Source organism: Candidozyma auris, chromosome 1, assembly GCF_003013715.1.
Source record: "Candidozyma auris chromosome 1, complete sequence".
Classification (NCBI taxonomy): domain Eukaryota; kingdom Fungi; phylum Ascomycota; class Pichiomycetes; order Serinales; family Metschnikowiaceae; genus Candidozyma; species Candidozyma auris.
In genome coordinates, this window is record NC_072812.1 from 3,012,872 (window position 1) to 3,039,312 (window position 26,441).

Genomic DNA, 26,441 nt, shown 5'->3' on the forward strand with positions numbered 1-26,441 from the left:
ATGTGTCAAATTCATGCGTACAACCTATGTAGTTTCAAGCCTTGTTGCTTGTTGAATTTTGCAACCCCTCGTGCTCGCTTCGCCGGAAACCAGACCAATTAGTCTAGGATATTAGCGATAAACGTTACGTCACTTCGACAAAATTTTAGATTATTTAACGTTGTTTGAGAAAGGTCTTACTCCCTATATTAGCATTTTATTTTGTCTCGGTTTTCGATTGACAGCCTAATCGATTAGACAAAAGCTGATTTGATTTTGCAGCCATGTGGCAAGCAGCCATATAAGTACAGTCTTTTTATCATTTTGGGTAATTCCATTGAGTTTCAAAATTAAGCGTGGAGTCTATATGTTTTTGCATTGTATCTCGCTAATGATGATTGCACAGATGCTTCCTGGGTCAAAAATCAAAGGTTCTCTCTACCACACGATCAGGTCTGAGCTCCCACGGAAAGACTGGCTTCAAATTTGGGACAATATTGGTAGATACATCTTCGTCATGGTTAGAATCCCCCTCTTCGACTTGTGCAAATTCTTCCTCTTCGTCTTCAACTTCATCCTTGCCATCCGTATTCAAATCGTCCTCCTCATCTGAGTCTTCTTCCTCGTCCTGAGCTTTTATTGCCCGCATGATCTGTTCTTCTTTAAGCTTCTCTTTCAACAAGAGGGAATGCAGGGGCGTGTAGTCAGAACGGTCATTGAACACGCGTTCTGCCACCTGCGAGTGGTAAACACCAAAGAGACCATCCTTCGCAGCATTTATTGGTTCCTCGACCACAGCGGCATCACCACCAAAAGAAGCTGCTTCACGTTGAGGAGGATCATGTAAATCCGGCTCCAAGTCGTCGTGGATCTGCTGGTACAAGGTAGTCGTTTCTATAGGGTCGTAGCGATGCAGAGGAGCATGATGCACTTCCTCGTCGATTACTCTCTGTGGTTCATCCAACGTCTCGTCCGGCTGGTCCCATGTTGACTTGAACTGTTTCATCTCTAGCTCGAAATCTTCAGAACGGTCTGGTGTCACTAGCGGAGGAGCCTCTCTCGTGGCGTCCCACGCAGCTGTTTCCTCAGTTGGACCGAACTCTTCGATGTATTTGAGAGGGTCACAAAGATCTGCCGGCGTAAGAGTCGTCTCGTGATGCTGCTGAGGCACATGATCGTCCTTTGGAAGCGCCAATTCCTCTGTCCACTGGCTCGCCAGTTTGGTTGCAAAAATGGGCTCGCTATGCGGCTCTGGCTTCTCTTCAGAGGGCACTTCAAGCACCCTGATGGTGAAGTCTCTTTCGTCTGGGCTCTTTTCCCTGGTCAATTCGTCTGGGCTCAGATCCGAATACTCGTGCCACGCAGCCCACCATTCATCGTCAAGGGCGTTGTTCAGCCCGTGCCACGGCTTGTGGGGACCTACATAGTGGATACAGCGGACGTCAGCCATGGAGCCAGCAGCAGCAGCGTAAAAGTCGAGGGCGTAGTTTCGGAATGACGCTCCAGCAGCAGCATTGTACACATACGGAATGGGAACCCAACTCAGCAGGCGAGCATCCCTACCATTCGTGGGAATGGCTCCAGTAGAAGCAGCCCTCTCGGGGGTCACCTCTGGCTGCGAAAAAGTCCACTGCGCAATAGCGTTAGCCAACCAGTCCGGGCAAGGATTGAAAAACCCGTTCAAGAACCCCTGATCGCCTCCATCATAGGATTCCAAAGTGCTCAATTTATTGAGCATTTCACCGTAAACACCCTTATCGGGCTTCAACACCATCACTCCCGTGTTAAAGGTATCAGGCCAGGCAGCCTCTGGGGCGGCCGCCACTGCACCTGGCAGGAGCTCTAGCGCCAAAAGGTCGGTTACCTGCGCGCCCGACGGTGCCCTGGGCAAAGTGTCGCAGTCAAGGTAGAGCACCTTGTCGTAGTCCAAAGCCCAAAGCTGGAGCTTCGTAAAAGTGGCAGAGTGGGCGTGATGCCATGAGGTGAAGCGATTGGCGTTTTTGGCTTCCAAATTCAAGTTTTCGTTTTTCTGTTGGATCTCTTTCACGTCGATGACCTCGTCCCACGCCAGGGCCAACATTTGCAACTGGCGGGCGGAGAAATTCGTCCGGACAACCAAAAGTATGAGCCTCGCCCCGTGCAACCGCTGCCGCCGAAGCCGGCTTGCTAGCACTAGAGCTCCTGGGAGATAGCTTGGAGAGAAAAGCAAAGATGCCACTGCAAACATGAGGAAGTGAACAATGTAGATAGCTAACAAGAGTTTATAGCAATGCCCGATTTGTTTTTTATGGTGATGATGTGTTTTTCACTGTTTGGGTGGTTCCGTGGGGAGAGTGAAAATTTCGCTCTAGGGTGATAGCTTTGTGGAGCAAATGAAGATTGAAAAAAGAAGGAAGTGAAGGAAATTGGGTGTAACGATATTGAAAACAAGCAACGGTAGGAAGAATTGAACCAGAGTAGATCCTCCGAACAAGAAAGAAAGTGGTATGTGTCACGGCAGTGGTGGCACGAGAACGGCCAATCTTGAGTGGTTCTTGCGTGGGGGGCATCCTCCCACCAGATGCTTACCAAGTGCGGCAGCTCCAGGGGCGATACAAGAAAAGCCATGAAAGTTGAGGCTACGGCTGAGAAATGTAGAAAATAGAGTTGATTCCAATAAATTGAAATTGGTGCTTTTTGGCTTGGAACACCATCTCGGTTCATCTTCTTCGTGTGGTTGTCTGTAAGCGCATCAGATGATACGAGAGTTTTAGTTTCGCACTCATTGAAACGGCCCCGGACTTGGGACTTGCGTGGGGAGATGGGAGGCTGGCGCGAGACAGGCGAGTGGGTGCAACATGGGTGTAGGAGGGGACTGTAGAAGGAGAGTCTCTAAGATGTGTTGGTACTTTTGTGTGGGGGAAAGGCCCATTGTTAAATTTTGATTTCTTGTTGTGTATGGGAATGTGGATTCATTTCGAGGTTTCATTGTCCTCGTCTATCTCAACCACATTGTCTAAATTCGGAGCAGCTGAAACTGGACCTCTTGTCTTAGGGACGCCACACACATGAGAATCAGGTGGAAGGGTATTTTTTGGGCTAAGATGCTGTTGCCTTGAGGAGATACTAGTTTGGCGATACTAGTTTGGCTTGGAATTGTCAACCAGGCATTATGTCTGATATCCTCTGCAAGGTAGACTGCTTATGAGTGAAGGTTTGCACTGGATGAATGGTGCATCAGTGGGAATGCAACCTAAATTTTCGGGAAAGATTTACACTGAAAACTGCCAAAACTTTTGAGGGATGATATTTCATACGAACTAAGTAGCGTCTTTCACGAACGGGTGGACGACAACTGGCATCGGGGGAGCTTTTTCGATGATCCCGATTAATGTGCCGAAGAAAATGGCTCTTCTTTATCATGAGTCAGACCACTATGCCTTCTGATTTGCACTATGAATTTTGTGGAGGCATCATAGGGCTATCTCGCTAGGCTGTATGTCTAGTAGGGTGTTTTGCAGCCATTTTAAGTACCTCAAAAACCGCACTTTGGTAGACAACACTTGAGAGCAAATTCACTGAGAAACCAAGTGCAACCACTCCACAGATGCTTTGCAAAATAAAATAGCTTTCATCACTATGTTGCAGCTCTTTAAAACTTTAAACGACTCATCATCAGCTTCACTACAGTATCACGCTTCTTAATTAATGACATTACATATACAAAAGATCCTCCTTCTTAACGAGAGTAAGACCAGACGTTCTTCAACAAACCGTCCTGCTGGGCCAATCTGTTGATGGAGTCGTCACCCTCACCTCTAGCTCTGATGTAACCGGACAAGGCGTAGGTCACATTGTCACCTGGGATGGCTCTGCCCTCCTCGTCAACGTTGGCAATGTTGATCTGGACAGAGGCGTGGTCCTTGGCCTTGATGATTCTGTTAGAAGCAGAACACTTTCTTGGCACGTACAATTCGACCTGACTGTTAGTATACAAGTTACGGGTGTTGGTCTCACAGTAATAGCGGGATGGATTCTAGCCTCTTCGAAATGACTTGACCGGATGCGGTTTGGGCAAAACAAAAATTCTTTTCTCATGCTATGATCTTGCTCTGACGTGGTCCTGAAGTACAGATTCTCTTGAGCTTTTATGAAAAAATGGGTTGGGATTATCGCTTTGACGCCTCTGCGGAGGGAAGTTCAGCATTTCGTGCATATCACTAGCTGTGGACTATTTGTTTGGATTCGATTTCACATACTAATTGACCCTTATCGTTCTCCATGTTGGCTGACTATAGATGATGCTGAAAAGATTTCTACAAGGGTTTTCAAATTTTTTTCGGTATCAGCGCTGCGAGCGCTTGGAAGGTTGGATGCAGGTGGTAGACGAACTCGCACTGTATATTGCGCCCGAGATGCTAGGGCTCGAGCCCTAAAAATGTTGCAAAAATATTATACTTATCGTGCTTTCCTCCACTACAGCATGTTTTTAGTGTCCTCTTTAGTTATTGATGCTACTTGAGTGCCAAAACGGCTACGGACTCAACGTGGTGTGTTTGTGGGAAAAAGTCAAACCCCTTGATGCTCTCCACGTAGTAGTCCTTGCCATGCTCGGTATTATTGATGAACCACTCTACGTCTCTAGCCTGTGAGTGGACATTGCAACTGATGTAGACAATTTTCGCTGGATGATATGTGCTAAGCTGATTCAAGAAAACATCGTCGCAGCCCTTTCTAGGTGGGTCAAGTATCACAGATGTGCGCTCAGCCGGAGTATCGATGTTGGCAAAGATCTTTTCAGCCTTGCCAACAATGAAATCAGCATTCTGAACCTTGTTGTTCTCTGCATTTCTTTTAGCAAATTTCACACTGTCTGCGCTAACCTCTACACCAATGACTCTTGAGACTCCTCCCGAGCAAGTGATGGAGAATAGTCCAGAGCCACAGTAGGCATCAACAAGGTAGTTCGGCTCTCCTGGCTTTGATTTCGCAATACGTAGGTTATCCTTTACGTATTTGGTGACAATAGGCAATATGGAGTTGTTGTTCTGGAAAAACTCACCAGCGCTAAACTCAAACACGAAGCCGTTCACATACTCTCTGACAATTGCTCTAGACTCGGTCACGCAGGTCTTGGTGAGCTTCTTATTGTCTTGCTCAACCTCTATGGTCGAGATACTATCGTTTGAATCCTTGGATCCCTGATCTATGTGAAATTTACCCTCGGAGTCAGGCAATATCGTGTTCTCACGTAAGAGAATGGTGGCTCCACGCTTGTACTTCTTGTACTCCTCTTCAAAACGTTTCCTCTCGTTGGTCATTCCCTTCAATACTATAGGTGTGCCAATGGAGCATTCCTCTATGTCCATGATTGAGCCCTCTCCCCCAGCGGTTTCTTTCCACTGAGGTCTTCCTTTGGCACCAAATCCGACGTTTGGCCTCGTATAATTCTCTGGAATTTTGTTGGGAACATTGAAATGCGGGGTGAGCTTGGTTCTATAGTTGTATTGAATTGGAGACAGCTGCGTCTGTGAGATCTCTGGAAGTTGTGAGTTCTTGGAGAGCACTGGTGCAAAGAATTTGTATGCATTGGCAATTGTGTTTCTTTTAAATTCGAGCTGCGTGTTGTAGTCGACGTTCTGATACTGGCACCCTGAACATCTACCGAAGTACTTGCAATTGATGAGGGAATCGTCTCTGTCCTTACCCGGTTTTTCTATGGCAAGAAGGTCTGCCTCAGCATACAATGGATGCGATTTAAATATTCTGATCTTGACTAGGTCACCTGGCAACCCAAAAGGCACAATGACGATTTGCTTCCCGTCACTTCTCACAGGATGCTGCACGACTGCTAGGCCATCACCATTGGAAGATAACCGTAGAATTTCTACATCTGTAACTTCTCTGTGATAAATCTCTTCCACCGACTTATCGTTGAGAATCTCTCTCAAGTCGTTTTTGATATGGTCTTCGGTAAGCCCCAAGTCTGCGAGAATCTCTTTGATTTCGAACTGGAGCACTCCCATCGGCAGGGTGGGATCAACATCTTTGGCCTTGTACTTTTTCTTGTACCTTTTTTGAGGCTTCGGTTTTTTGTCCACGTTTCCCTGTTCAGGGTCTGTGATTGGCCTTTTCGGATCCCCCATTTGTATAGGAGTCATGACAGCTGCTTGGTAAGGATGGATATTTACGTCTCATCGCGAAGCTTTACGTAACTGAGATTCATCGCCTACTCATTGGCTGATAACCTGCACATAGAGTTCGAAGATAGGCCTATATTGCAGCCAGACTCTGAGAGTCAAAGTGGTCGTCTTCATCCGCTGTTCATTATGCCACTCTAAATAGCCTCGTAACTATCATGAAACCCCATGTGGCCATAAAGGGGATTCCTGCGTACACAATGGTACGACCAATGATCTCAACGTCGTACCTCTTTCTGAAAACTCCACTTATGCTGACTTCCACCTGAGGCTCGGAAGGATGAGACTTTCCGTAGTCAAGAAGCTCGTATGCATCAATGTCGTCAACGGGTCCAACACTATCCTTGTCACCTTCCTTGACTGATTTCAACGCTTTATCGACGTCCAACAAAGGCTCATTCTTCATGTTGGAAAGAGACTGAGAACGAATTTGGCGCGAGGTTTGGCGTGAGTGTGCTGTGGGCATATACTGCTTTCGAGGCAAGTAGATACCAAGAAATTTGTAGATTGGCGGAAGAATGGTGAAGAGTACTGGTTTGGAGATGGCTTTCCATATAACCACAAGCACAATTCCAAGCACCATACGTAAGGCACTTAACAGAATGCCAAACTTCTCAAATGAGTACGGTATGGTAAGAAACGAGTACAAAGGAGTGTTCAGGGGGGCTCCGTCTGCGATAATGAAGAAGAAGTGACTTAAATCAAGCCCTATGAGCACACCAACAAATGCCACAGAATCATCAAAACACGGACAATCATCCACAGGTTCAGGGTATATGTGAATCAAGAATAAATTGCCGAGAATAATCAAGATAATTGTGGCTGTGATCCCCCACACGGTGTCGTTTCGAGAAGAAAGCATGAGCCATGTATCATATGCCAACCCGTAGTAACGGCGGAACATAAAGAGAGCAGCTCCAATGACTGCACCGGTGAAGATGTCAAAGAAACCGTGCATGCCACAGTAGATACGCCCAATAATGAGGGAGAAGTAGTATAGCAAGAGCAAAACGGTGAACAATGCCAATGTGGGTGCCAGAAAGCTATCCCTGTAATCGTACAATTTGGCGAATAAAATAAGCGTCACCGCAGTAGCGTTAGCCGAATGGGACAGCGGCCATCCGTACTCCTGGGTGGTATAAGAAGACATGGTGATTCTATGCAAGGGAGGTGACCTTGGTCTGGGCAAACAGAGCAAATCTTTACAGAACCCAGAAACGTAAATACCGTACCCTAGCACTGCTACCAAGTCTCTGGCAATTCCGGCAGATGCAAACCACACTGGCACGGGGAGCATTAGCACATAAAAGGTATGCGACGCCAAATTGGCTGTCCAGGCAAAATAGAAGTCTAGCCAAGGACGACGAACTTGGCACTGTAACTTGGCTAGCACCTCTGTCTCTTTTCTCACGATATGAATACACTTAGACCTCAAAAGATAGCGAAACGACGAGAGTCGGGACTTGTAGTGGTCGCTAGACTTGTTGCCAGCATCGTGAGTGCCCAATCTGTCCTTGGTTCCTGTCTTTTCATTGGCCGAGATTTCTGGGGCCTCCTGTTGCTTTCTATGATGAAGCTCCATCTCCTGTGGCGCAGAAAACGGTTGAACTTCGTCCACTGACTCGGCGACGTCATCCGCCAAAGAGGCGTGCATGGATCTGGGCATTGAGGAGGTGAGCTCAGAGTTGCAGCGAATGAGGAACTTAGAAGATATGGGGTTGTTTAGTTTCAACAAAAGGGTTGTTACTCTTGAAGAAAACGAAATTCAGTTGCAAGGGCGACAATGTGCTGGATAGAGAATATGTACAGTAAGGGGAGACGTGGGACGAGAAAAAGGAAAGGGCAAGGAAACTATACTAACTTTTATCACTAAAAGTTGATAGAGGTCGAAGTGTATCTTAAGAATGTGGATATGGCTGGTGTAGCTCAATACCTTGCTGAAGTTGAATTTGTGCCAGAGGATGGCCATTCACCCACCTTCCTCGGGAAACGGTTGCGAAATTCGCCGACAGTGCGAGAAGTTGTAGTAACAGAGAAGTGGCTAATATAGTGAAGTAAAATTTTCATTGAATCAATATCGTCTATTTAGATGTTGAACATGTGTGCAAAGCTGAGAAAATAATGGCTCAATTGAATTAAGAGTAGTATATTGTATATGAAGGTAGCAGCAAAGAGATTGTAGCTCATAAAAGCTGTGTAACGGGAAGTTGATCATGCCTGTAATCACAAGTGACAAAAGCTAAACATCAATTGATTATCTCTGTTGAAATTAAGTTCCTGTATATCTGATATGTGCTTCATGTTCATTTCCAATAGCTTTCAGGCTGTGCACAGAACTCTTCCGAGTTCGAGACATGGGATGGAAAACATCAATTGCTTCAGAAATTTGAATTGTTGTCCTAGCCACAGGACCCAAATATTTCTTTGGTTACGACACTTTTGAAACCTTCCTAGCGTATGATGCTATTGAAATGCTATGTACGACAATTTCCCTAAATACGGCCCTACAAGATGGTGCACTTGCGGCTACTCTTCTTACGTCTCGCAAATGCAAATTCGTCCTCGTTGTACTTCGACTGTGGGTTGGGGCTCAGCTGGTATGGGTTGCGCTGGTAGTCGTCTTCCACCAACGGCAGGTCCAAGAGCACACTCAGCCCAACAGACGTATGTGGGAAATGCCCATGCTTCCCGCTTTTGTTACTGCCTGTGCGTGAATGGCCGCCTTTCAGGTTTCCTCTCAGATGGTTTCGCAGATGACCGCCTCCCATCACTCTGCTTAGTCTGTGTCTCGATTTTTCCACCTGCTCCTCCATTTCTTTGCTCTTTTGGAAATGATTAAGAGCAAAATTAAATACTTCCTGAACATTAAACATGGTCTTTGCGGAACATGATATGTAGCCGATTGCGCCCATCTCGTGGGCCACCTGAAGAGGCAAATCTGGGTCCATATCGTGGGCCAAATCTGATTTCGTTCCCACAAGCAACACAGGCACACCCGGACAAAAGTGGTTCACCTCAGGAAACCAAGTGTCTTTGATATTTTGCAAGGATGTCAAGTTGTCCACAGCAAAACATATAACAATGATGTCTGAGTCAGGGTAAGAAAGAGGTCGCAACCGATCATACTCCTCCTGGCCAGCGGTATCCCACAACGCCAACTCAATTGTCTTGCCATTGGGTGCCTGAACACTAGTCACGTAGTTTTCGAAGATTGTTGGCACATATATCTCGGGGAACTTGTTCTGGGCGTAACTAACTAATAGACACGTTTTTCCACACCCACCATCGCCCACCACAACCAACTTCATGTTGTAGTTTGACTTTTTACTCATCTGAGGTAATATTTTATACTTGGGAATTACAGGGTTATCATCTATCAAAGGGCTCAGAGGAGGTCTCGCAGATGTCCTTGTAGGTGACCGATTGTAGGGATTGATGTAATCATTTTGAAGTTCGACCGGCAGCTTGAATGTCATGACGATGTGGATGGGATGATGATGAAAGGAATGAAAAGCTGGGCTGATATGACTATTTGTGCAATGGAAATGTTGATGCTTTATCTGTGTTTCTCACCTAGACACACTGCTCCCTTTGTTGATGTTTTCTATATTTGGCTCCCTGCGCAGCAAAGTGTGCACAAACTCAGGGACAGCATGAGCTCTCTTTTTGCAGCCACCATGGTGAACCCAAGGAGATTCCCTGATTCGAGACCCCTTCGTGCTTTAACTACGAGAAGAGAACGTATGCTTCTTGGGTATAAATTTTTTCCATTTCCCAACTTATGTGATTTCGGCGGGTGGATTTATACATCTAGGTAATGCGATACCGGAGTCCGTAATTGCGCAACACCGACCGAAGAAGGATGAAAGAATACTCAATGATATAATAATAAGTAAATATATAAAAAAACCTGAACTCTTCAAGGTGACTAGGAAAATGTTCTTAGCACACTTATTTCTTCATCGCAACAGAATCTCTATTGCTGCTTTCTGTCATGAGATGGTATGAGGTGACGATTTTAAGGATGGCTCGATTGACATGACAACATTTTCCGCTCCATGGCAGGTGTTTCCACTGCCTTTTCTGAGTAGCTAGCTCTTTCTCACTTTTACGAAACTGAAGTGAATTCTGCTCGTAGCTTATTATTGAACCACTCAGATGAAGATGTTAGGATCATGACGAATCGTTAACAGTGAAATCACCGGCCCGACCACTGCACCGCATCTCTCGATTATATATACCTTGAGTAACCACTAGGGCCTAGTTCACAACAGGGAATAAAGTATCGTTCAAGCTAATGTGTGCTGAACTAACAAAAGTTTATTGGCTCATGCGAAGCCGGACTTTCGCCAAAGCATTTGAGTCATGATCAAGATGTCAAAAAGGGTGAAGTGTGCGATTAATAGAATTAATTTTTTGAGTTTTCGGGAGATTGGTATCAAACAAAAGCGTTTCCCTTCTGGCATTACAAAGTCTTGGGACTCTTAGCTTGTGGAACTATACCGTGCATGATATGCTTAAAATTCCGATTCCAACGAGCTGCTGTTCGCTTATTTCATAATCCATGCAAGGAGTCTATAATTTTGCGAACCTTTTTCCATTTTTTCAGAAGAACTTACAGTCGCTCGTAAGGTTTTCTGGCGCTCCCATAATACATTGTGGTCGACTTAATTCTCTTATGAAAAAACCATGTTTAGAACGCCCACCATTGATAGTTCAGATACTTCTGAATTCTTCACTGAGAAATCATCAATCGAAGAGACTATCAGCTTGTTGATGATGTAGTAAGAACCTCTCTCTTGGCAACTTCTACGTGGATCATGACTCTCAACGTCCGTACTTGAATAGAGACTCAAATCTAGATGCTTCCGCCATGTAAACAAATTCGGGAAGTCATGCTAAATATTAAGTTTTACACTTTAGCCCTTACCGGGACAGCTCTCACGAACAAGGTATACGGCCCAATGTCAATTGGAGTTCTTCCACACGTCGAGGTGGTTGTGTGAGCAAACTTGATTGTTCAGTCTATGCTGGGGTGATCTAAGGTCCTTTTAAAACCTCAGCACCCAGTGAAAGTTTCTTATTTCTAGCCATGACCGAAGCTGTTCATCCTCCTTGTATAAAGCAATTTGCAAACAGTAATCAGACAAGGTCGGCGTTTGGTCACACTGGTACAATACGCTTCAATTTTTTTATAGCAGTAAGGAAAACTTGGTATTCAAACAATTCACACTTACAGGGAGTTTTCACCACCATCCAGCATCGAATCAAATGATACCGGTGCAATCCACTTTATATTATGTAGTTGGTCCATGAATTAGAGCTATACGAATTCTTTTTTTCAAAAAAAAAAAGTTGTGAGAGAACTTGTGTAAATAATATTGTGCTGAGACTTGATATCCTTCAAAGCCTGTTTCTGCTACCTTAAAGATGCAACACAACTTAGGTGTAGGTTTTTCTCTGTCTTTTTTTAGAATAAGTTGGCAATCACGCATCAAAGAGTTGAAATCTTAGTCACAACTTGCACTAGATATCGGAGAGTGTAGGCTGAGCACCAGCATCAAAATTACGAGACCCTAGTCGCTCTCTATGAGCACTTTTTCTACCAAGCCATTTGGAAGTCGTCCACAGACGCTTTCAATAAATGCCCTATTGAAGGTGCAATTATCAAGTGAGAGCTGGATTCATGTGAAGATGCAATTACGAAGCATCTGACAGCTGGTTCATTTGGCACTTCGTCTCACTGTCATGGGCGAAACATTAAAAAGGGGGGAAAAAAAAAAAAAAAAGTTGAAATATTCTGCCCTGCATTAGATCAAAACTTCCCTTCGACAAATCAGCGTTGTTATTGATCTGTCATATCACGGTGACCGTGCCCCATTTCTTACGTCACCATCTACCTCTTCACTTCCAACCCCTCTTCTCTGCTCTTCGGCCAGAATCAGCCTCTTTCTGCACGGGACCGCCATCATTCTTCGGTGCAACCCAAGTCAGACGTCGCTGAGGCATCAAGGAAAACGAAAATCATTACTTTGCCGGAAAAAGAGATTTTACAGCTTGCAGACGCCGTAGCTGCAAAAAGAGAAAAAAAAAAAAACAAAGACACCCATACAAAACAGAGATGAGGTCGTGATTCTAGATCTAGGGTCAAACGCCGCATCTCATGGTGGTGAAAAAACCGTTTGCAGATGACGCAAGAGACAAACCATAGCAGGGGACCAACAGCATGAACGCTAAAGAAATCAAAGTACTTTGCAGCACCCCCGGGCAACGGCATCATCAACTACTGCGGCATTCTTCCCCGAGAAGTCTGGACCAGACAAGTGTAACAGAGAAGAGCGCCAAGGACCAGAGACAGCGCTGAGACAAAGAACAAGAGGATGAAGGAAACCAACGTCATATATGGGCGGAAAAAGGGAAAAAGCAAATCACGTGCCCCAAACCCACCCGAACCGATCTTCAGCAAGCCCACATTTGCTAACCTCTCACATTTGTCGCTTTCGTCACTTTGGGGCCCCTCAGTGTGTTGACGATAGATTCTGTATCAGTTGCATTGGCCGCTGCAAATTCTCTCTTGTCTAAGGCAAGCGAGGCTTACTTGCAGAGCTCGCGCCGTCAAACGAACACAAACCCGAGTTGTGTGCAGAGGACAAAGGTAAAGGCATTCTGTTTTGTGTGCGAACAGAGACCAAAATCTGTAGAGTTACTTAATCCACCAGACAAAGACAGGTTTTGAAGTTTTTTCATTTTTTTTCAAAATTTCTTGTTCTTTTTTAATTCTTCATGTTGTTTGTTATGTGCAAGTTAATAAAATCTTGGATTTTTTATATTTTTTTTTGGTGTTCGCTTGTAGGTGCAAGGTCGTGTTGCAAAGGGCTCCTTTGCTTATGGTAGGCCGTGTTTGTTTTCCTTGGTCGCGTTTTGCTCTTATTGTGCCTGCCTAAACTAGCACCAGTCCAGCATAAATTCTCGGAACGAAGCAGCCAGCACTATGGGACGGACTGCACACAGGCGAGGCGCCTTTGCCCAACCAGCAGCCAGTGCTGCGCACTTGACGAAATTCTCTCACATTTCTTAGGCATAGGCGCATTTTTGCAGGAGTCGCTGAGGCTTGTCTCGCACCTGGTGCCTGTCTGAAACCCCATATACATTTTCTACGGCTCCTTTTTACCACTCTTTCTTTTCCAACTCTTTACACTCATTACCTTTTTTTTTTTTCTAACTTCAGTCATTCCTTTAACCATGAAGTCGTCTGCTTTAGTGGCCATGGCCGCCTCGGTGGGCCTTGTTTCTGCCGCGTGTGATTTTATCGAGGGCAACTACTACTGCTCCAAAACAAACAAGGTAGCCTTCCAGAACGTGGGTTTCTCCTCTTCCTACCAGGATGTCACTTCCATGGATGAGAACTCCGGTAAGTGCACCCAGGAAACCCACCATTTCTCTGGCAACTTGGCTCCTTTGAACGAGGAGTTGTCCTTCCACTTTAGAGGACCCTTGAAGTTGAAGCAGTTTGGTGTCTACTACCCTAAGGGCGGTAACTCCAAGAGAGACGCCGAGGCCGACGAGGACTGCTCCACCACCAAGCACGTCCACCACAAGCACGTCAAGAGAGCCACTGCTTTTGTCACCCAGACCGTGTTTGTTGACCAGTACGGTAACACCGTCACCTCGACGGCCACTCCTTCTACTGCCGCTGGCGAGAGTTACGAGATCACTCAGACCAACACAGCCTCTGTGTCCTCGGACGGTGGTGCTCCCTCTGGCTCCTCCAACGGTGCCGTGGACGCTTCTTCTTCGTCCGCTTCCTCCGGCTCCCAGTCCACCTCCAATGCTCAGACTGGCGACTGGGTGAGAAGCTCTTACTACAAGCCAGGTACTGCCGAGAACTGTACCTTCTTGAACCACCACGGTGGTTCTGGCTCTGGTGTGTGGTCCTCTGCCTTGGGTAATTCTCTTTCTTACGCCAACAGCGACAACTCGGGCGGCGCTTCTTCTCCTCAGATCTTGAGTGACGTCACTATCGAGTCCAACACTGAGTTCGTCATCATGTCCGGCCTCAAGTGTGGTGACGACTCCGAGAACGGTGACTGTGGCTTCTACAGAAAGGGTATCCCAGCATACCACGGTTTCTCTGGTGACACCAAGTTGTTTGTGTTCGAGTTCTTGATGCCTTCCGATGGCTCTAAGGGCTTCAACGCCGACATGCCTGCTATCTGGGCTTTGAACGCTAAGATCCCAAGAACTTTGCAGTATGGTGAGGCCACCTGCTCTTGTTGGAAGTCCGGTTGCGGTGAGTTGGACTTGTTCGAGATTCTTCACTCCGGTTCTGACAAATTGATTGCCCACTTGCACTCTGGTCAGGGTTCCAACGGTTCTGGCTACGGTGGTGGTGGTTCTCAGGACTACTTCGAGAGACCAACCGAGAACTCTATCAAGGCTGCTGTCATCATGACCGGTAAGGAGATTGTCATCAAGATCGTCGATGACGACTTTGACTCTGTCTTGACTGCCGACACTGTCGACGGCTGGTTGGACGCCTCCGGTACCGTGGCCAAGATCGCTAACTAAACGTTGTTATATACCATTGTTTGGCCACATGCTTCAGTTTCTGTATGTTTTACTTAGTTTGTTTTCAAAAATTGTCCAATATAATTATGATATTGTAGCTTTAGTAAGATTACTCCTGATTGACTGTCAGAAATGGTGAACAATCCTTGCGCCACGTTGAAGTGAGACTAGAGCGTTTATTCAATCCTTTTGGTCACAATTGCACTACACGATATGATCGTATTGAAGACGTTTCATGATCCCATTGTGGCTGTTCATCTAAGAGGCTCTTTGATAACAAAAATCTACCGCCATTGGCAGCCAAAGACCACCACCAATACTACCCACTCAACCTCTGTGAACAATTCACCCAACTGCTCTCCTTATTTGAACAGTGCCTCTCCCACATCTACAGGCTACTTAGAAGCTCACCAGTCCATTCATACTACCAGCGCGCAAGCTAACCACTCTTCTTCATGATTGGCATCGATGTTGGCAGCGACCTGGTGAGGATGTGTATCAGGGACTCCATTGGAAGTGCTGAATGCTGTTTAGAGCGTCCACTTCATAGAAAAGTCTCTGGTGTCAAGAACACCATGAGCAGCGAGGCACTCTGGGGCAACATCACCACTTTGCTCGCTGAGGGCAATATCAGCATCAAAAAATCAGATACTCCAAAAAAATCAGATGTACAGGATGCAGATTGTCCAGAAACTGGTCGGCGCGTTTTTGTCGCGGCTACCTGCTCCATGGCAGTGGTGGAGAGGATTGAAGTGAATGGGCGCAAGTTCCTCAGACCGCTCGAAGAAGATATCATTGTGTGGATGGACTCAAGGGCCAGTGCACAAGCGCAATGGCTCAGTGAGATGTTGGATGCACTGGTTTTGCAGCAAATTGGCGGTCAAATCACACCAGAAATGGGGATAGCAAAATTGCGTTGGGTGTATGAAAAATACCAAGGTAGTGGGAAAGAGGTGCTTGTGTTCGAGTTGTACGACTGGGTGAGCTACCTCTTCGCTGCGGGAGGCTTGAGCAACGGGATGGTAGAGTGTCTTCAAGGAGATGTGGTAGAATGTCACCCGCAGTCTAGGGCCATGGATGGGTCAGTGAAGGGATGGGGGAAATCTGTATTGGACATTGTGTTTGGAAAAACCGATGAGGTAAGGATTGGGCATGTACCTACGCAATTCAGGAAAGGGCGAAAAGGTGCCCTTTGCTTTGCTGGCGAGCCCATTGCTAAAAACAAGGTGCTTGGAGGAGTTGTTCTTCATGGGTGTATTGACTGCTACGCTGGCGTGGTGGCCCAAATGGCTGCGAAAAAATGCCTTCCTGAAAGGGTTGCCTCAGAGAATAAAATAGTGGCCTTGGATATGGTCGCTGGGACCCTGACCTGTTTTGTAGCGTCCATTCCATCTGCTTCATTGCCCATAGACGGGCTTTGGGGTCCCTTTGACCAGCTCATGGAAACGCCAGTGTGCGCTTTTGGACAGCCTGCAACAGGGAAGCTTTTTGAGCAGCTACTTGTGCCCGGTGATACTTTCGAATTGTTGGAATCGCTGGCATTTTCTTTAGAAGAACGCCTTGGTCAGCCGTTGGTGGTGCTTGCCAAAAACCATTTCTACTATGGGGACCGTTACGGCAACAGAAGTCCTTACGGCGACTTTGGTATGGATGAGGTTCGCGTGAAAGGCTTCAACGCTGATCAGAACTCAGGTGTTGTTCCGTTTAGAAATGACGAAGACGAAAAGTGCCTTCGCTACTACCTTCTCATAGAGTTCTTGGTGTTCCAGACGAAAGAGCTAGCGCAGAAGCTAGGACCTTTGGATGTGGTTCGTGTGAGCGGATCTCAGGCTAAGAACGCAAGGTTTATGCGTCTTTTACAGCATTTTGCCTTTCAGAACGGCAGCTGTCCCGTTGTAGAGGTTGTTGGTGGGAACGCTACATACTCAGGTGCCAGAGCAGGCGCCACCATTGCCACTGGGCAGGGAGATGTTGAAAGACGAGTTCTCGAGACAGAGGAGTTGTTGCCCGAGATAAGCAGATTGCTCGAGAGAAAATACAAGTTTTATCTAGAGTTGAGCAGCTGGCAGCACCGGTTCCGGCGGGCAATGAGGTAGACTGGGTAACAATGTGTCGACTGAAGCTCTACATTCGATTGAACAGAGCTAATATCAAAGTCACATTGTCGGCTTCAGCATGCAGTGAAAATAACACATTATTCAAATGCGTTTGATGGCCATCTGCTCATACCTCCTTGTAAGCTGCCAAAATTTCGAAATCATACAGTTGCCCTCGAAGAGGCCATCAATCATGCTGTCTTCCCCAAGTCAGACCATAAAACCCGGGTGGGCACTTCACAAGAAAATCTACACAATTCGTTCTTTTCCTACTATTGCCGTCTCAACTTTGATGAACATACAAGAACGTTATAACCTTTAGCATTGTAGTGGCTGCTGTCATGCTAATGCGGGATCACCCCTACTCTCGCCCCTAGCCCATCTTAGAGGCAAATCTTCCACCAAGCTCAACTAGATGATGCCAAAAATAAAAAACTTAAAGCAATCCAATTTATCTCCATTGACTCAATCCAGTACGGATAAGCTTCCGCTTAATTCTGACCAGCTTCCCCTCCCTCCAATCTCGCGTCCGTGAACTCTTCGCACTTCTCGTTTCGCAGCCAAATTAACTACCACTCTGCAGCTGCAAGGTGCTTATTCACCGACTTGCCCTGAGCTTCCCTCAAAACTCCTGGCTCAGAGCTTGCAGCCATGTCTGCCAACTTATACTTTGCTTACTCCATCAAGAAGGAGTATAGTCTGCCGGTGACTCCTAACGGCGATGCTGCCGATGAGGCGAGGAAAGAACGTAAGAAGTTCATCAGAGCGTGTGACGCCTGCTCAATACGAAAGACCAAATGTGATGAAAGCAGACCTTGTCGAAATTGCTACAACAACGGACTAGAGTGTACCGAGCTTCGGGAACGGAAGAAGATGGGGCCCAAGAAGCTAAGGAAAAGAACTCTAGACACGATCAACGCCTTGGGCAAGACTCGGCGTTTGGCGCCTGACCTCACGCCTGTAGCAGATGTGCTCAGCACAACACCTTTTTGTGAAACGGTGGCCAGGGCATTGGTGCCGTTGACGGTGCCGTCGCTTTCGCTTTGTTTACCTGAGATCCTCAACTACTTGAAAAATTCCAATTCTCATAATGCAAACAACTTGGAGGGAATGGCAAAAGATGTGGCTATGGCGTCGTGGGCACTTTTGCTTCTTGCTGCGCTTTCAGCAAAGGGAAATCCTCCTCCCAAAAACACCATCACTGAATTGGCTGAGTATGTAACACAGGCCCATGCGGACTTCTCTAGCCAGCTGTTTCTCCTGCTCAAGGAAACAACCACATCAGCAACTCACTACTACATGTCCCTTGCAGAGCTTCACATGTACGGCTATTTTGCCTTCAAAAGCCATGCTTTCTGCATCAGGCAGCTTCTCCACCTTCGAGGGGCCATCACTCACTATCAGCTAATATCAGCGTCCTCGGACAGTGACATCACCGGACTTTCTGAACTACGACTTACTTTGTATACTGCTGAGCGCAGTGCGTGCTTGTTCGCCATTGATGAAGTATTTCGAGGTAATTGTTTGATTTTTTCGGGTCCTTCGTCTAGTTTCTATGCTGACTTCCCTGTGAAGACGCTAATTCTTGACTGCTGCCACGATATATTCAACGTCCTAGAGGCAAGCGGTGTGTTCATGCGGAGCTCTAGCCTTCCAAGCATATTTGTTTGGCGCTACTCTGCATTTGAGACCAGGACCGGTATCTATGGCAGCATCAAGGTAAAAGCGCATGAAATCGTTCTGGCGAAGCTTAACAATACAATGACAGCGTCTGAGAGGCTGTTTGTGCAAGTTCTCTTGAAATTCGTTTTGTTCAGGGTGTTACTTTTGTATGCTGGTGAGTACTCTCAGGATACGGTGAGTAACGAGCTACTTGAATTGATCACTCAAACTACTGCCGCCCTTGCTATTGGCAAAGATGATCCCTTTTTCAAAATTCATATCCGTGTGTTTTCTCTCATTCCACAGATGCTCGATCTACTACGTTCCTACTTCGAGTCTGTCGGCAACAATGCACCGGCAGAAGCACACGGACGACTCAAAGAGTATACTCATGCCTTGCTAGCTCTTTGTGAACACACTCCTTTCGGCGCAATGGCTGAAATGGATGAAATTTTGTGTCACTGGTTTACAAAAGAAGCTAATGACTTGTGGACTGCTCTTAGTTCAGAGAGCCCTGGTATGTCCCTCGGTCTGTGAGGGCCTAAATCTGCAGCAATTGAATCGTCTGGTACGTTTGGCTGCATCACTGCAAAATCATGACGAAGTACATCAAATTTGCAACTTTCCATTGGAAATATGAGAGCCTTTCGAGATTTAAAATGAATTTCTGGCTTTCAGATATAGTTTATAATTAATGTATAAAGCGCTGGAAGTGCAAGTATTTTGCGGCACACTCTCATCACACCTCCCCATATCATTTATGCTACAAATACGTGACGAGTCCGGAGAATTCAATAGACTCAATTGGCTTGATTCTTTTCTCTATAACTTTTTATTTCTTTTATTTTACTTCTCCCTCTCAATAAAGCCTCCAGCGTAAGTAGTCTCCTATGAAAGTCCGTCCACGGTACCAAGCGTGGTGTGTCTCGCACGACCGCTTTTCTGTCCCAATATTGTGTCGGAAAGTAAGATAAGAACAATTACCAAATCATACATCATGTCATTGACAGACGACCAGGTACGTAAACAGGACAATTGTGATCATTCTCCAATTACCATGCTAATATTAGGTCAATGCGGAGCTCCGTAAAATGAAGGCCTTCATTGAGAAGGAGGCCCAGGAAAAGGCAAAGGAGATCAGATTGAAGGCTGATGAAGAATACGAAATCGAAAAAGCCTCCATTGTCAGGTCCGAAACTGCTGCCATTGACAGTGTCTATGAGCAGAAGTTGAAGAAAGCATCGTTGGCACAGCAAATCACAAAGTCGACAATTAGCAACAAGACAAGATTGAGAGTTTTGAGTGAAAAAGAAAAGGTTTTGGACGAAATCTTTGAGGAAGCCAAGAAAGAGTTGAAGAATATCTCCTCGAAAAAGGGCGAGTACAAGGGCTTGTTGGCTGGTTTGATTGAGGAGGGTCTTTTGGCTCTCATGGAGGACGAAGTCAACGTCAAGGTCAGGGAAGAGGACGTCTCTGTTGCCAAGGAAGCCATCGAAGACGCTGCTAAGGGCTACAAAGAAAAGTCTAAGCAAGAAATCAAAATAGCTGTGGACGAGAAGGAATTTTTGCCCAAGGATTCCTCTGGCGGTGTCATCGTGGTGAACAAGCTGGGCAAGATCGAGGTCAACAACACTTTGGACGAGAGATTGAAGTTGTTGTCTGAAGAGGCCTTACCAGGTATCCGTTTGGAGTTGTTTGGGCCATCTGCAACCAGAAAGTTCTTTGACTAGCCGCGAACGCTAGAGTTTAGCATTCAGTTCCATACACTTTTTTTGAAAACAATTTTGACGTCGATTAAAAATGTAGTGAGCAGGGTTCATGTTTATGACGATGCTGTAGGCTGCAAACTTTCATGCAATCGTTTATTTTGCCAATGCAAGGCTTTTCAAAATTGATGAAGTTTTCAGGCTTTCGTAATGTCTAGTTTTCCTATATGGGAAGCTTTACGTTTGCTTTACATAGTGATCTCTTTTCCTATGTCTTGGTCATGTAATGTTTTCCTCTATATGTTCGGGGTCAATATTCTTTGAAACACACAGTCGCCAAACACAATAACGGTGGGGCTCCCAATTGCCTAACAAGAAGTGAAGTCTGGGTGTTCTTCGATTGTCAAGTAGTTTCTACCTTTGAAAATTAGCTCTAGACAATACCTTTTCACTCTATGAAACATCCTTCTTTGTTATCTCGTCTGTCGATAATTACTGTTCACATCAAGTAACTGTCTGTTCTGGTGCGATTTTGCAGCTATTCCCTATTCAAATGTCAGCAATACAAAACTCACCATTACTAGGAAACCGTAAAAAAACTAAAAAAAAAGACTGAAAGTTTTACTTCCAAAACGTTTGTTGTTGATATCATAACGGAAGCGAACTTCTCAGTTTTTCTCCATCAAGGTGCTTTTTCGAAAATCCGTTAACTGTCATTCTGTCTTCGCTACTGAAATGCTGCATAATTCTCATCTCACAGATAACAACTACTGTCAACAATTTATCGCTGTTCCATCCATCGCCACATGCAAAGCTTGCTACGATCGCTTCGTAATACCAAAAAAGCACCACTACTACGTAGCTTTCACATAAGCTTGCCTCGACCCAAAGATCCAAATCTTCACAAATTCTCCACACCTCTTTGGAAATCCATCACCGATAATGTCGGCTCGGAGGAGTTGAGCTCCTTCCATAACATGGTGCAGCCCATTGTTCCAAGCGATCAGTTTGTTTCATGTACGACGTTTGATGCTGGCGGCAACGTCACTGGTGTATCGAAGAGGTACCCTAAAATGACCTTTCTTAAAGAGAATAACTTATTTCCAAGAGATCTCCGAAAGGTCGATACATCGGCCATTGACGTCGTACCATCGATTATGGTGAGGCCGGGAAAAGCCATTATTGTCAACTTGCTACACATTAAGGCAATCATTCAGAAGGATAACGTGAAAGTGTTCGACACTGCAGACCCGAAGTTGGCGTCCAAGTTGGGGATCTTCATGTATGACTTGGAGATGAAGCTCAAGGGACCCGGCACTACACCGTACGAATTCAAAGCATTGGAGAGTATTTTAATTTCGGTACTCAGCTATCTCGAGGCAGAGCTTCACGCGCAAAAAGCAAGCTGTGGGTTAATTTTGCTGGAACTTGAAGACCACATAAGCAGAGAAAACGTTCAACAATTGCTCATCAAGCTGAAGACTCTTACAAGCTTTTTTCAAAGAGCAACGTTAATAAGAGATGTTCTTGAAACACTTCTTGAGAACGACGAGGACATGACAGGAATGTATTTGACAACCCAACAGGAGTACTTTGCTCCCAGTGCCAATAACCAACAGGAGAACCCTGTCAATAACTTCTCCGATGTGGAGATGATCCTTGAAACATACTACACCCATTGCGACGAGGTTGTCCAGCAGGCTGGCTCGTTGATATCCGACATCAAAGCAACAGAGGAAATTGCTGATATTATTTTAGACGCTAATAGAAACTCCTTAATGTTGTTTGAATTGAAGGTGACCATCTATACCTTGGGATTTACGGTTGCAACATTGGTACCGGCATTTTACGGTATGAACTTGAAGAACTATATGGAAGAATCAATCTATGGATTTGGTGCCGTTGTGGTTATATCTATCATACAAGGAATTCTCTTCACCGCATGGAATTTCAAGCGGTTGCACAGAGTACAAAAACTCACCATGATGGACCACTCACCTGTGCATCAAGTGATCAAACCAACTTACTATAAATCATGGTGGATGAGGAAGAGGTGGTGGCGAAAATTGATGTTTGGTGACCAAACAAAATATCATCGCCCTACGAATAAGGAACGCGATGTCATATGGAGAATGTTGAGCGACGACAAACTCTCCAAATAACCTTTGTACATAGCCATAGACGAACGGAACGATAATTTACGTAACCAAAGCGCTGTATTATGTAATGTACAAGGGTTTCTATAGATCATTAGTCGCTACTATCATCGCTCGAGGAGTCGTCGTCATCTTCCTCGTCTTTATCGTAGGTAGGCACCTCATCAGCAGCGGCCTCTGGAATCTCAGTCACCTGAGGTGGTTCTATGGAATCTTCATCAAATCTGACGTGAGTAGCGGGAGCAGATGCCGCTGATGTGGATGATTTTCTTCTCTCAACTGGTTGAGCATCAAGCTCACTTTCTGGAGAGACTAGCGTACCCTCCAAAGAGACCATCTTGCCTGATGTGTGGACAGTCTTGACAGTGAATTTGATCTTGCCTTCAATCTTGGTGCCATTCTCATCGGTCCAGTACCCGTATGATCTGAACTTGGAGTTACCAGAATCGCCTTGTTCCTCACCATACTCATCAGCTTGACTGGGCACAAACTCCCAGTTTTGCGGAATGCTCTTCAGCTTGAGCGATGCATTAAAAGTGTCGTGCACAAGCAACCCGATGTGGGATTGAGTTTGCATGTAAATGTAACCTTCTAAAACATCACCTGGTTGCGGTTGCCATATGAGAAGGTCAACTGTAGCCCAGAGAAATGTGAATGGAGTAGAGTCATTGACTTTAGCCAACTTAGCTTGGCCATCCTTGACAGAACTTTCTCTGTCTTGAGAAAGCGTTATGTTGAAGTAGGATAGCACCACCCCTTTTGCCTGAGGATTGTACTTCATGACCAACGGTTCCAAGTGCTGGGCCTTGACACCATTAATAGCGTTTCCCATGTGGCATGGAGCCAAGGAAACATAAAGCTTTGTGCGAACTACTTTAAAACATTCAGAGATGCCATCTTCATTAACTGAGTTTGTGGTTTTTGCAAGGGCCCTCTTTTTCTCGCTGGTTCAGCAACGCCAGATGCCGCATCAATGACTTCAGCTGGCATGACGGCAGTTCTTGGGTGAAAGGTATTTGGAAGGGCAAACGTGGGATCTAGGCAGCGAATCTAAAACGCAGTTTTCCACTTTTTGATGATGAGCACTATCCTCATCTTCGCACTGCACAAAGAAAGTACGCTTCTCGGGTGGCTGCGAAAATTGATACTATGGGCTATCTTGGGCTAGCCTGCTGTTGCTTTAAAAGAAAACTTTCTTCCTTCTTTAACATGCTGTCCTTGCTCTTGAGCAGGGAATGGCGACTGGACATGAGCGGCTGCTTGAATATTGCAAAATTCTTCATGAGTTTACGAGAATAGCGGGTGGGTGCATCTTCCTCAGGAGAGTACTCAGGGACTCCTGTAAAACGAACTTTCTTAATAACAACTCCGCCCTCAGCGCTCGACGCCGAGTCCCTTGTAGGGGTATTAGAGAGTACCGTGTTAGGAGTAGAGGTGGTAGACTCGGCACTTTCCCGAGGCTTCACTTCAAGCATAGCAGAGTCTTTGATGACCATGCTATTCCTCTGTGTATTCTGTTTGGTGACTTGCGCTCTTGTTGGGGCCCCATCATCACGAGGGGCACTATCATTGGCAAGTGGCGGGCTTTTAGTTGTTTCAGCTGGCCTGTAAATCTTCGTAGCGCTTGGATTGTTCGGATCAAAGACGACACTACTAAGCGATTCCCTTTGTTGTGAGTGAATAAGACCGTTCTTGCTTGCCTCCTTAAGATGAAGCGCAAACTTCTGTTGAGCTGTTAACTTTTGAACAGCAGACTCTGGCTCTGATGATTCTTCAAGTGTCGTCAATTTCACCGTTTTTGATGCAAGCGGTGAAGTGACATTAGGAGCATTGCTCTGTCGAGAGAAGTTTGCTGCCCTGCGAATGCTTCCGGTAGGTGATCGAAGGCTGGTCTTGGATTCCTTGCTCACGTCCGCTTGATTATGATTCGTAGCCAATGCTGCCGCTGCCGCGTTGAAAGATATTGGCAGAGAGTTCGATCTCCTTCTACCAGAAGCTGTGGTGTTCACCGCAGCATTTTTGTCGACCGTGTCACCGGAGCCTTGCGTAGCACAGTCCACCGAATTGATAGACGCTGTCTCAAATAATTGGCTCGAGGGTCTCTTCCCAACAGTACCATTAAAAGCTCTAACGTTCGGTATGTTAGCACTGTTTAGAGACGATGCTCTAGTGGCACTGTGTGCTGGTCTTAGTACCGGGCTAGAAGTTTTGGTACGTAAGTTCTTCAATGGCAGTGCAGGCCGAGGAGGTTGAGACTTTGACAGCTCAGGCTTGGCAGACTCTTGCCTTTCCGCTTGGGCCATTAAGTTTTTCATACGTTCCGTAGCCTTTTGCTTCGGTGGAGGCGAAACTGCTGCCAGATTTGCTCTTTCCTTTTGCAAAGCAAGGTCCTTGAGGTTTTTCTCGTTCTGTTTTCTCAACAACTCCAATTTCTCCCTCTCAAGATAATCATTTATTAATGAAAGGTTCTTTTTGGGTAGCCCGTAAGCAACCCTGAAATTGAGTTCGCATGCTAGCCACGATTTTCCCAAGCTGTCAAGTGCTTTTGCAAGATTTTCAACCAACGTGAAGCTCTGGCCGATAAAACCAAAAAACTCAATAATTAGCTTGACTGTTATTTCTACCCTTGTACTTAGACGAATAAATCTCGTTATAGTTGCAACTAGCACACCATTCTTCTTAGCCGTTGTGAATAGCTCATCTACGCTTTTCAAGATTTGGGTCTTAAATGCGTTCACGTTAGGCATGTGTGAAAGGAACTTGGGGTCATGCAAGTGCTGATAATTGGAAAGGTAAATTTGACGACCAAACCGACGAACAATTGAGTACAAATCATTGAGTCGAAGGGCCCACACTAACACTCTATGAAGTGCGTACCCAGACTGTGGCATGGCTCTAAGAAGAGCCTCTTGATTTTGTTTGGACGCCGCTTTTAGCTCTTTAAACTTATTCTGTGGCACTTTATGACTCTTTATGATCAGCAGAATCAGCTTTGTGAGAACAAACAAGACGTGAAGGTCCATATCTATGAGCAGAGCCTCCATACCATCTGAGCTCTCGCTGTATTCTTTATCTAAAGGAAAATTAAAAGCAGGTATAGGCATCTCCGCTAATTGAAGAGAGATGTCGATATCAACAGCAGGATTCATCATCGACGCTATCAACTTGTCAAGGTCGTCACAGAAGTTTTCATTGCCTATCTCTCCTTCAGCATTTGTCAACCGTTTCCGATAACCCTCCAAGCAATTCTCAGCGGTATAACGCAAGCTTTTCAACGCTTGTATTGTTGAGTCAGGCAGTGGCATCTCTGATAATGGCGTCACCTCCACGTCCTTGAAGTCGTAAGGCACATGGGTCACAGTGGGTGATATAGCTATGGCGGTGGTTTTCACCGGCTTGAAGTTCTCTAGCGCCGCGAGCCTCGGCCCAAACTTCTGCTCATTAATTGCAAAGAGCGTGCTGGACAAGTGCACGATGTAGTGAACTAAGACAACATGCTCAATCTCTCCACTGGACGTTTCCACACGGTTAAGAAGCTCACTTATGGCCTGAACAAGTCTTTGGAGTTTGTAGATTGCATACTTGTACTGAATGGTCCTAGCATCTAGGGAGCCAAAGTACAACGGCTGAAACTTCATAGATAGTAGCGGGCGACGATACTTGGCTGGGTCAGGTCAAAGGTGTTGCTTGTTTGGTGCCTGGAATGAAATGTGACTTAATTTCGCACCCAGGTAGGATTTGCCAAAGGACGTGTAGTTTGAAATACTGAGGGATTTGAAGAGTGTTCTGAAGGTTTGAAATGTAGTAATGTCGTTATACTGATATCGGATTCGTCTTATCTACTGTTGAATGATACTTTTGCCGTGGCTGGGGCAGCAAAGTCGTACACGTGATCGCGCACGTGAAACTTAATTGAAGATAATAATCAGCTTTTTAAGAGAAACGTATGCTTCATAAAATGAAAATCTTGCTTCCGCTGTGTAAGCTGTCATTTGGTGTTGAGTTGGCGGTGATGAGTCGATGTGATCATTTTGTGGCGCAAAAGTCAAGAAGAATGCATGTGCTGGTAGACAGACAGTATGGTCCCCATGCGAA

General features: G+C 45.7%; 12 protein-coding genes across 12 annotated transcripts; 5 read left to right on the forward strand and 7 right to left on the reverse strand. All coding sequences in view use genetic code 12, as the record gives it.

Annotated features, from left to right (window-relative positions):
• Positions 1-397: 397 nt before the first annotated feature.
• On the reverse strand, positions 398-2,059 carry CJI96_0001384 (glycogenin glucosyltransferase; the record flags this gene model as incomplete). The annotated part of the gene is made up of 1 exon (XM_029033072.2): positions 398-2,059. The coding sequence occupies one exon, from the start codon at positions 2,057-2,059 to the stop codon at positions 398-400; it is 1,662 nt and encodes a 553-aa protein (XP_028893387.2).
• Positions 2,060-3,697: 1,638 nt separating this feature from the next.
• On the reverse strand, positions 3,698-4,241 carry RPS21B (40S ribosomal protein eS21; the record flags this gene model as incomplete). The annotated part of the gene is made up of 2 exons (XM_029033074.2): positions 3,698-3,937; positions 4,218-4,241. 2 exons carry the CDS (start codon positions 4,239-4,241, stop codon positions 3,698-3,700), a joined length of 264 nt encoding a protein of 87 aa, XP_028893389.1.
• Positions 4,242-4,472: 231 nt separating this feature from the next.
• On the reverse strand, positions 4,473-6,119 carry TRM2 (tRNA (uracil(54)-C(5))-methyltransferase; the record flags this gene model as incomplete). Its single annotated transcript, XM_029033075.2, has 1 exon — positions 4,473-6,119. One exon carries the CDS (start codon positions 6,117-6,119, stop codon positions 4,473-4,475), a length of 1,647 nt encoding a protein of 548 aa, XP_028893390.2.
• Positions 6,120-6,285: 166 nt separating this feature from the next.
• CJI96_0001387 (sphinganine kinase) lies at positions 6,286-7,824 on the reverse strand (the record flags this gene model as incomplete). The annotated part of the gene is made up of 1 exon (XM_029033076.2): positions 6,286-7,824. One exon carries the CDS (start codon positions 7,822-7,824, stop codon positions 6,286-6,288), a length of 1,539 nt encoding a protein of 512 aa, XP_028893391.1.
• An 838-nt stretch (positions 7,825-8,662) lies between these two features.
• Positions 8,663-9,634, reverse strand: CRL1 (Rho family GTPase; the record flags this gene model as incomplete). The annotated part of the gene is made up of 1 exon (XM_029033077.2): positions 8,663-9,634. The coding sequence occupies one exon, from the start codon at positions 9,632-9,634 to the stop codon at positions 8,663-8,665; it is 972 nt and encodes a 323-aa protein (XP_028893392.1).
• A 3,766-nt stretch (positions 9,635-13,400) lies between these two features.
• TOS1 (Tos1p) lies at positions 13,401-14,726 on the forward strand (the record flags this gene model as incomplete). Its single annotated transcript, XM_029033078.2, has 1 exon — positions 13,401-14,726. One exon carries the CDS (start codon positions 13,401-13,403, stop codon positions 14,724-14,726), a length of 1,326 nt encoding a protein of 441 aa, XP_028893393.2.
• A 455-nt stretch (positions 14,727-15,181) lies between these two features.
• On the forward strand, positions 15,182-16,822 carry CJI96_0001390 (uncharacterized protein; the record flags this gene model as incomplete). Its single annotated transcript, XM_029033079.2, has 1 exon — positions 15,182-16,822. The coding sequence occupies one exon, from the start codon at positions 15,182-15,184 to the stop codon at positions 16,820-16,822; it is 1,641 nt and encodes a 546-aa protein (XP_028893394.2).
• A 651-nt stretch (positions 16,823-17,473) lies between these two features.
• On the forward strand, positions 17,474-19,021 carry ZCF7 (Zcf7p; the record flags this gene model as incomplete). Its single annotated transcript, XM_029033080.2, has 1 exon — positions 17,474-19,021. One exon carries the CDS (start codon positions 17,474-17,476, stop codon positions 19,019-19,021), a length of 1,548 nt encoding a protein of 515 aa, XP_028893395.1.
• Positions 19,022-19,481: 460 nt separating this feature from the next.
• VMA4 (H(+)-transporting V1 sector ATPase subunit E) lies at positions 19,482-20,214 on the forward strand (the record flags this gene model as incomplete). The annotated part of the gene is made up of 2 exons (XM_029033081.2): positions 19,482-19,502; positions 19,555-20,214. 2 exons carry the CDS (start codon positions 19,482-19,484, stop codon positions 20,212-20,214), a joined length of 681 nt encoding a protein of 226 aa, XP_028893396.2.
• Positions 20,215-20,996: 782 nt separating this feature from the next.
• On the forward strand, positions 20,997-22,352 carry MRS2 (Mrs2p; the record flags this gene model as incomplete). The annotated part of the gene is made up of 1 exon (XM_029033082.1): positions 20,997-22,352. One exon carries the CDS (start codon positions 20,997-20,999, stop codon positions 22,350-22,352), a length of 1,356 nt encoding a protein of 451 aa, XP_028893397.1.
• An 88-nt stretch (positions 22,353-22,440) lies between these two features.
• On the reverse strand, positions 22,441-23,178 carry CJI96_0001394 (DNA-directed RNA polymerase I subunit RPA43; the record flags this gene model as incomplete). The annotated part of the gene is made up of 1 exon (XM_029033083.2): positions 22,441-23,178. The coding sequence occupies one exon, from the start codon at positions 23,176-23,178 to the stop codon at positions 22,441-22,443; it is 738 nt and encodes a 245-aa protein (XP_028893398.2).
• Positions 23,179-23,500: 322 nt separating this feature from the next.
• CJI96_0001395 (protein phosphatase regulator GIP4) lies at positions 23,501-25,984 on the reverse strand (the record flags this gene model as incomplete). The annotated part of the gene is made up of 1 exon (XM_029033084.2): positions 23,501-25,984. One exon carries the CDS (start codon positions 25,982-25,984, stop codon positions 23,501-23,503), a length of 2,484 nt encoding a protein of 827 aa, XP_028893399.1.
• Between the last annotated feature and the right edge of the window lie 457 nt (positions 25,985-26,441).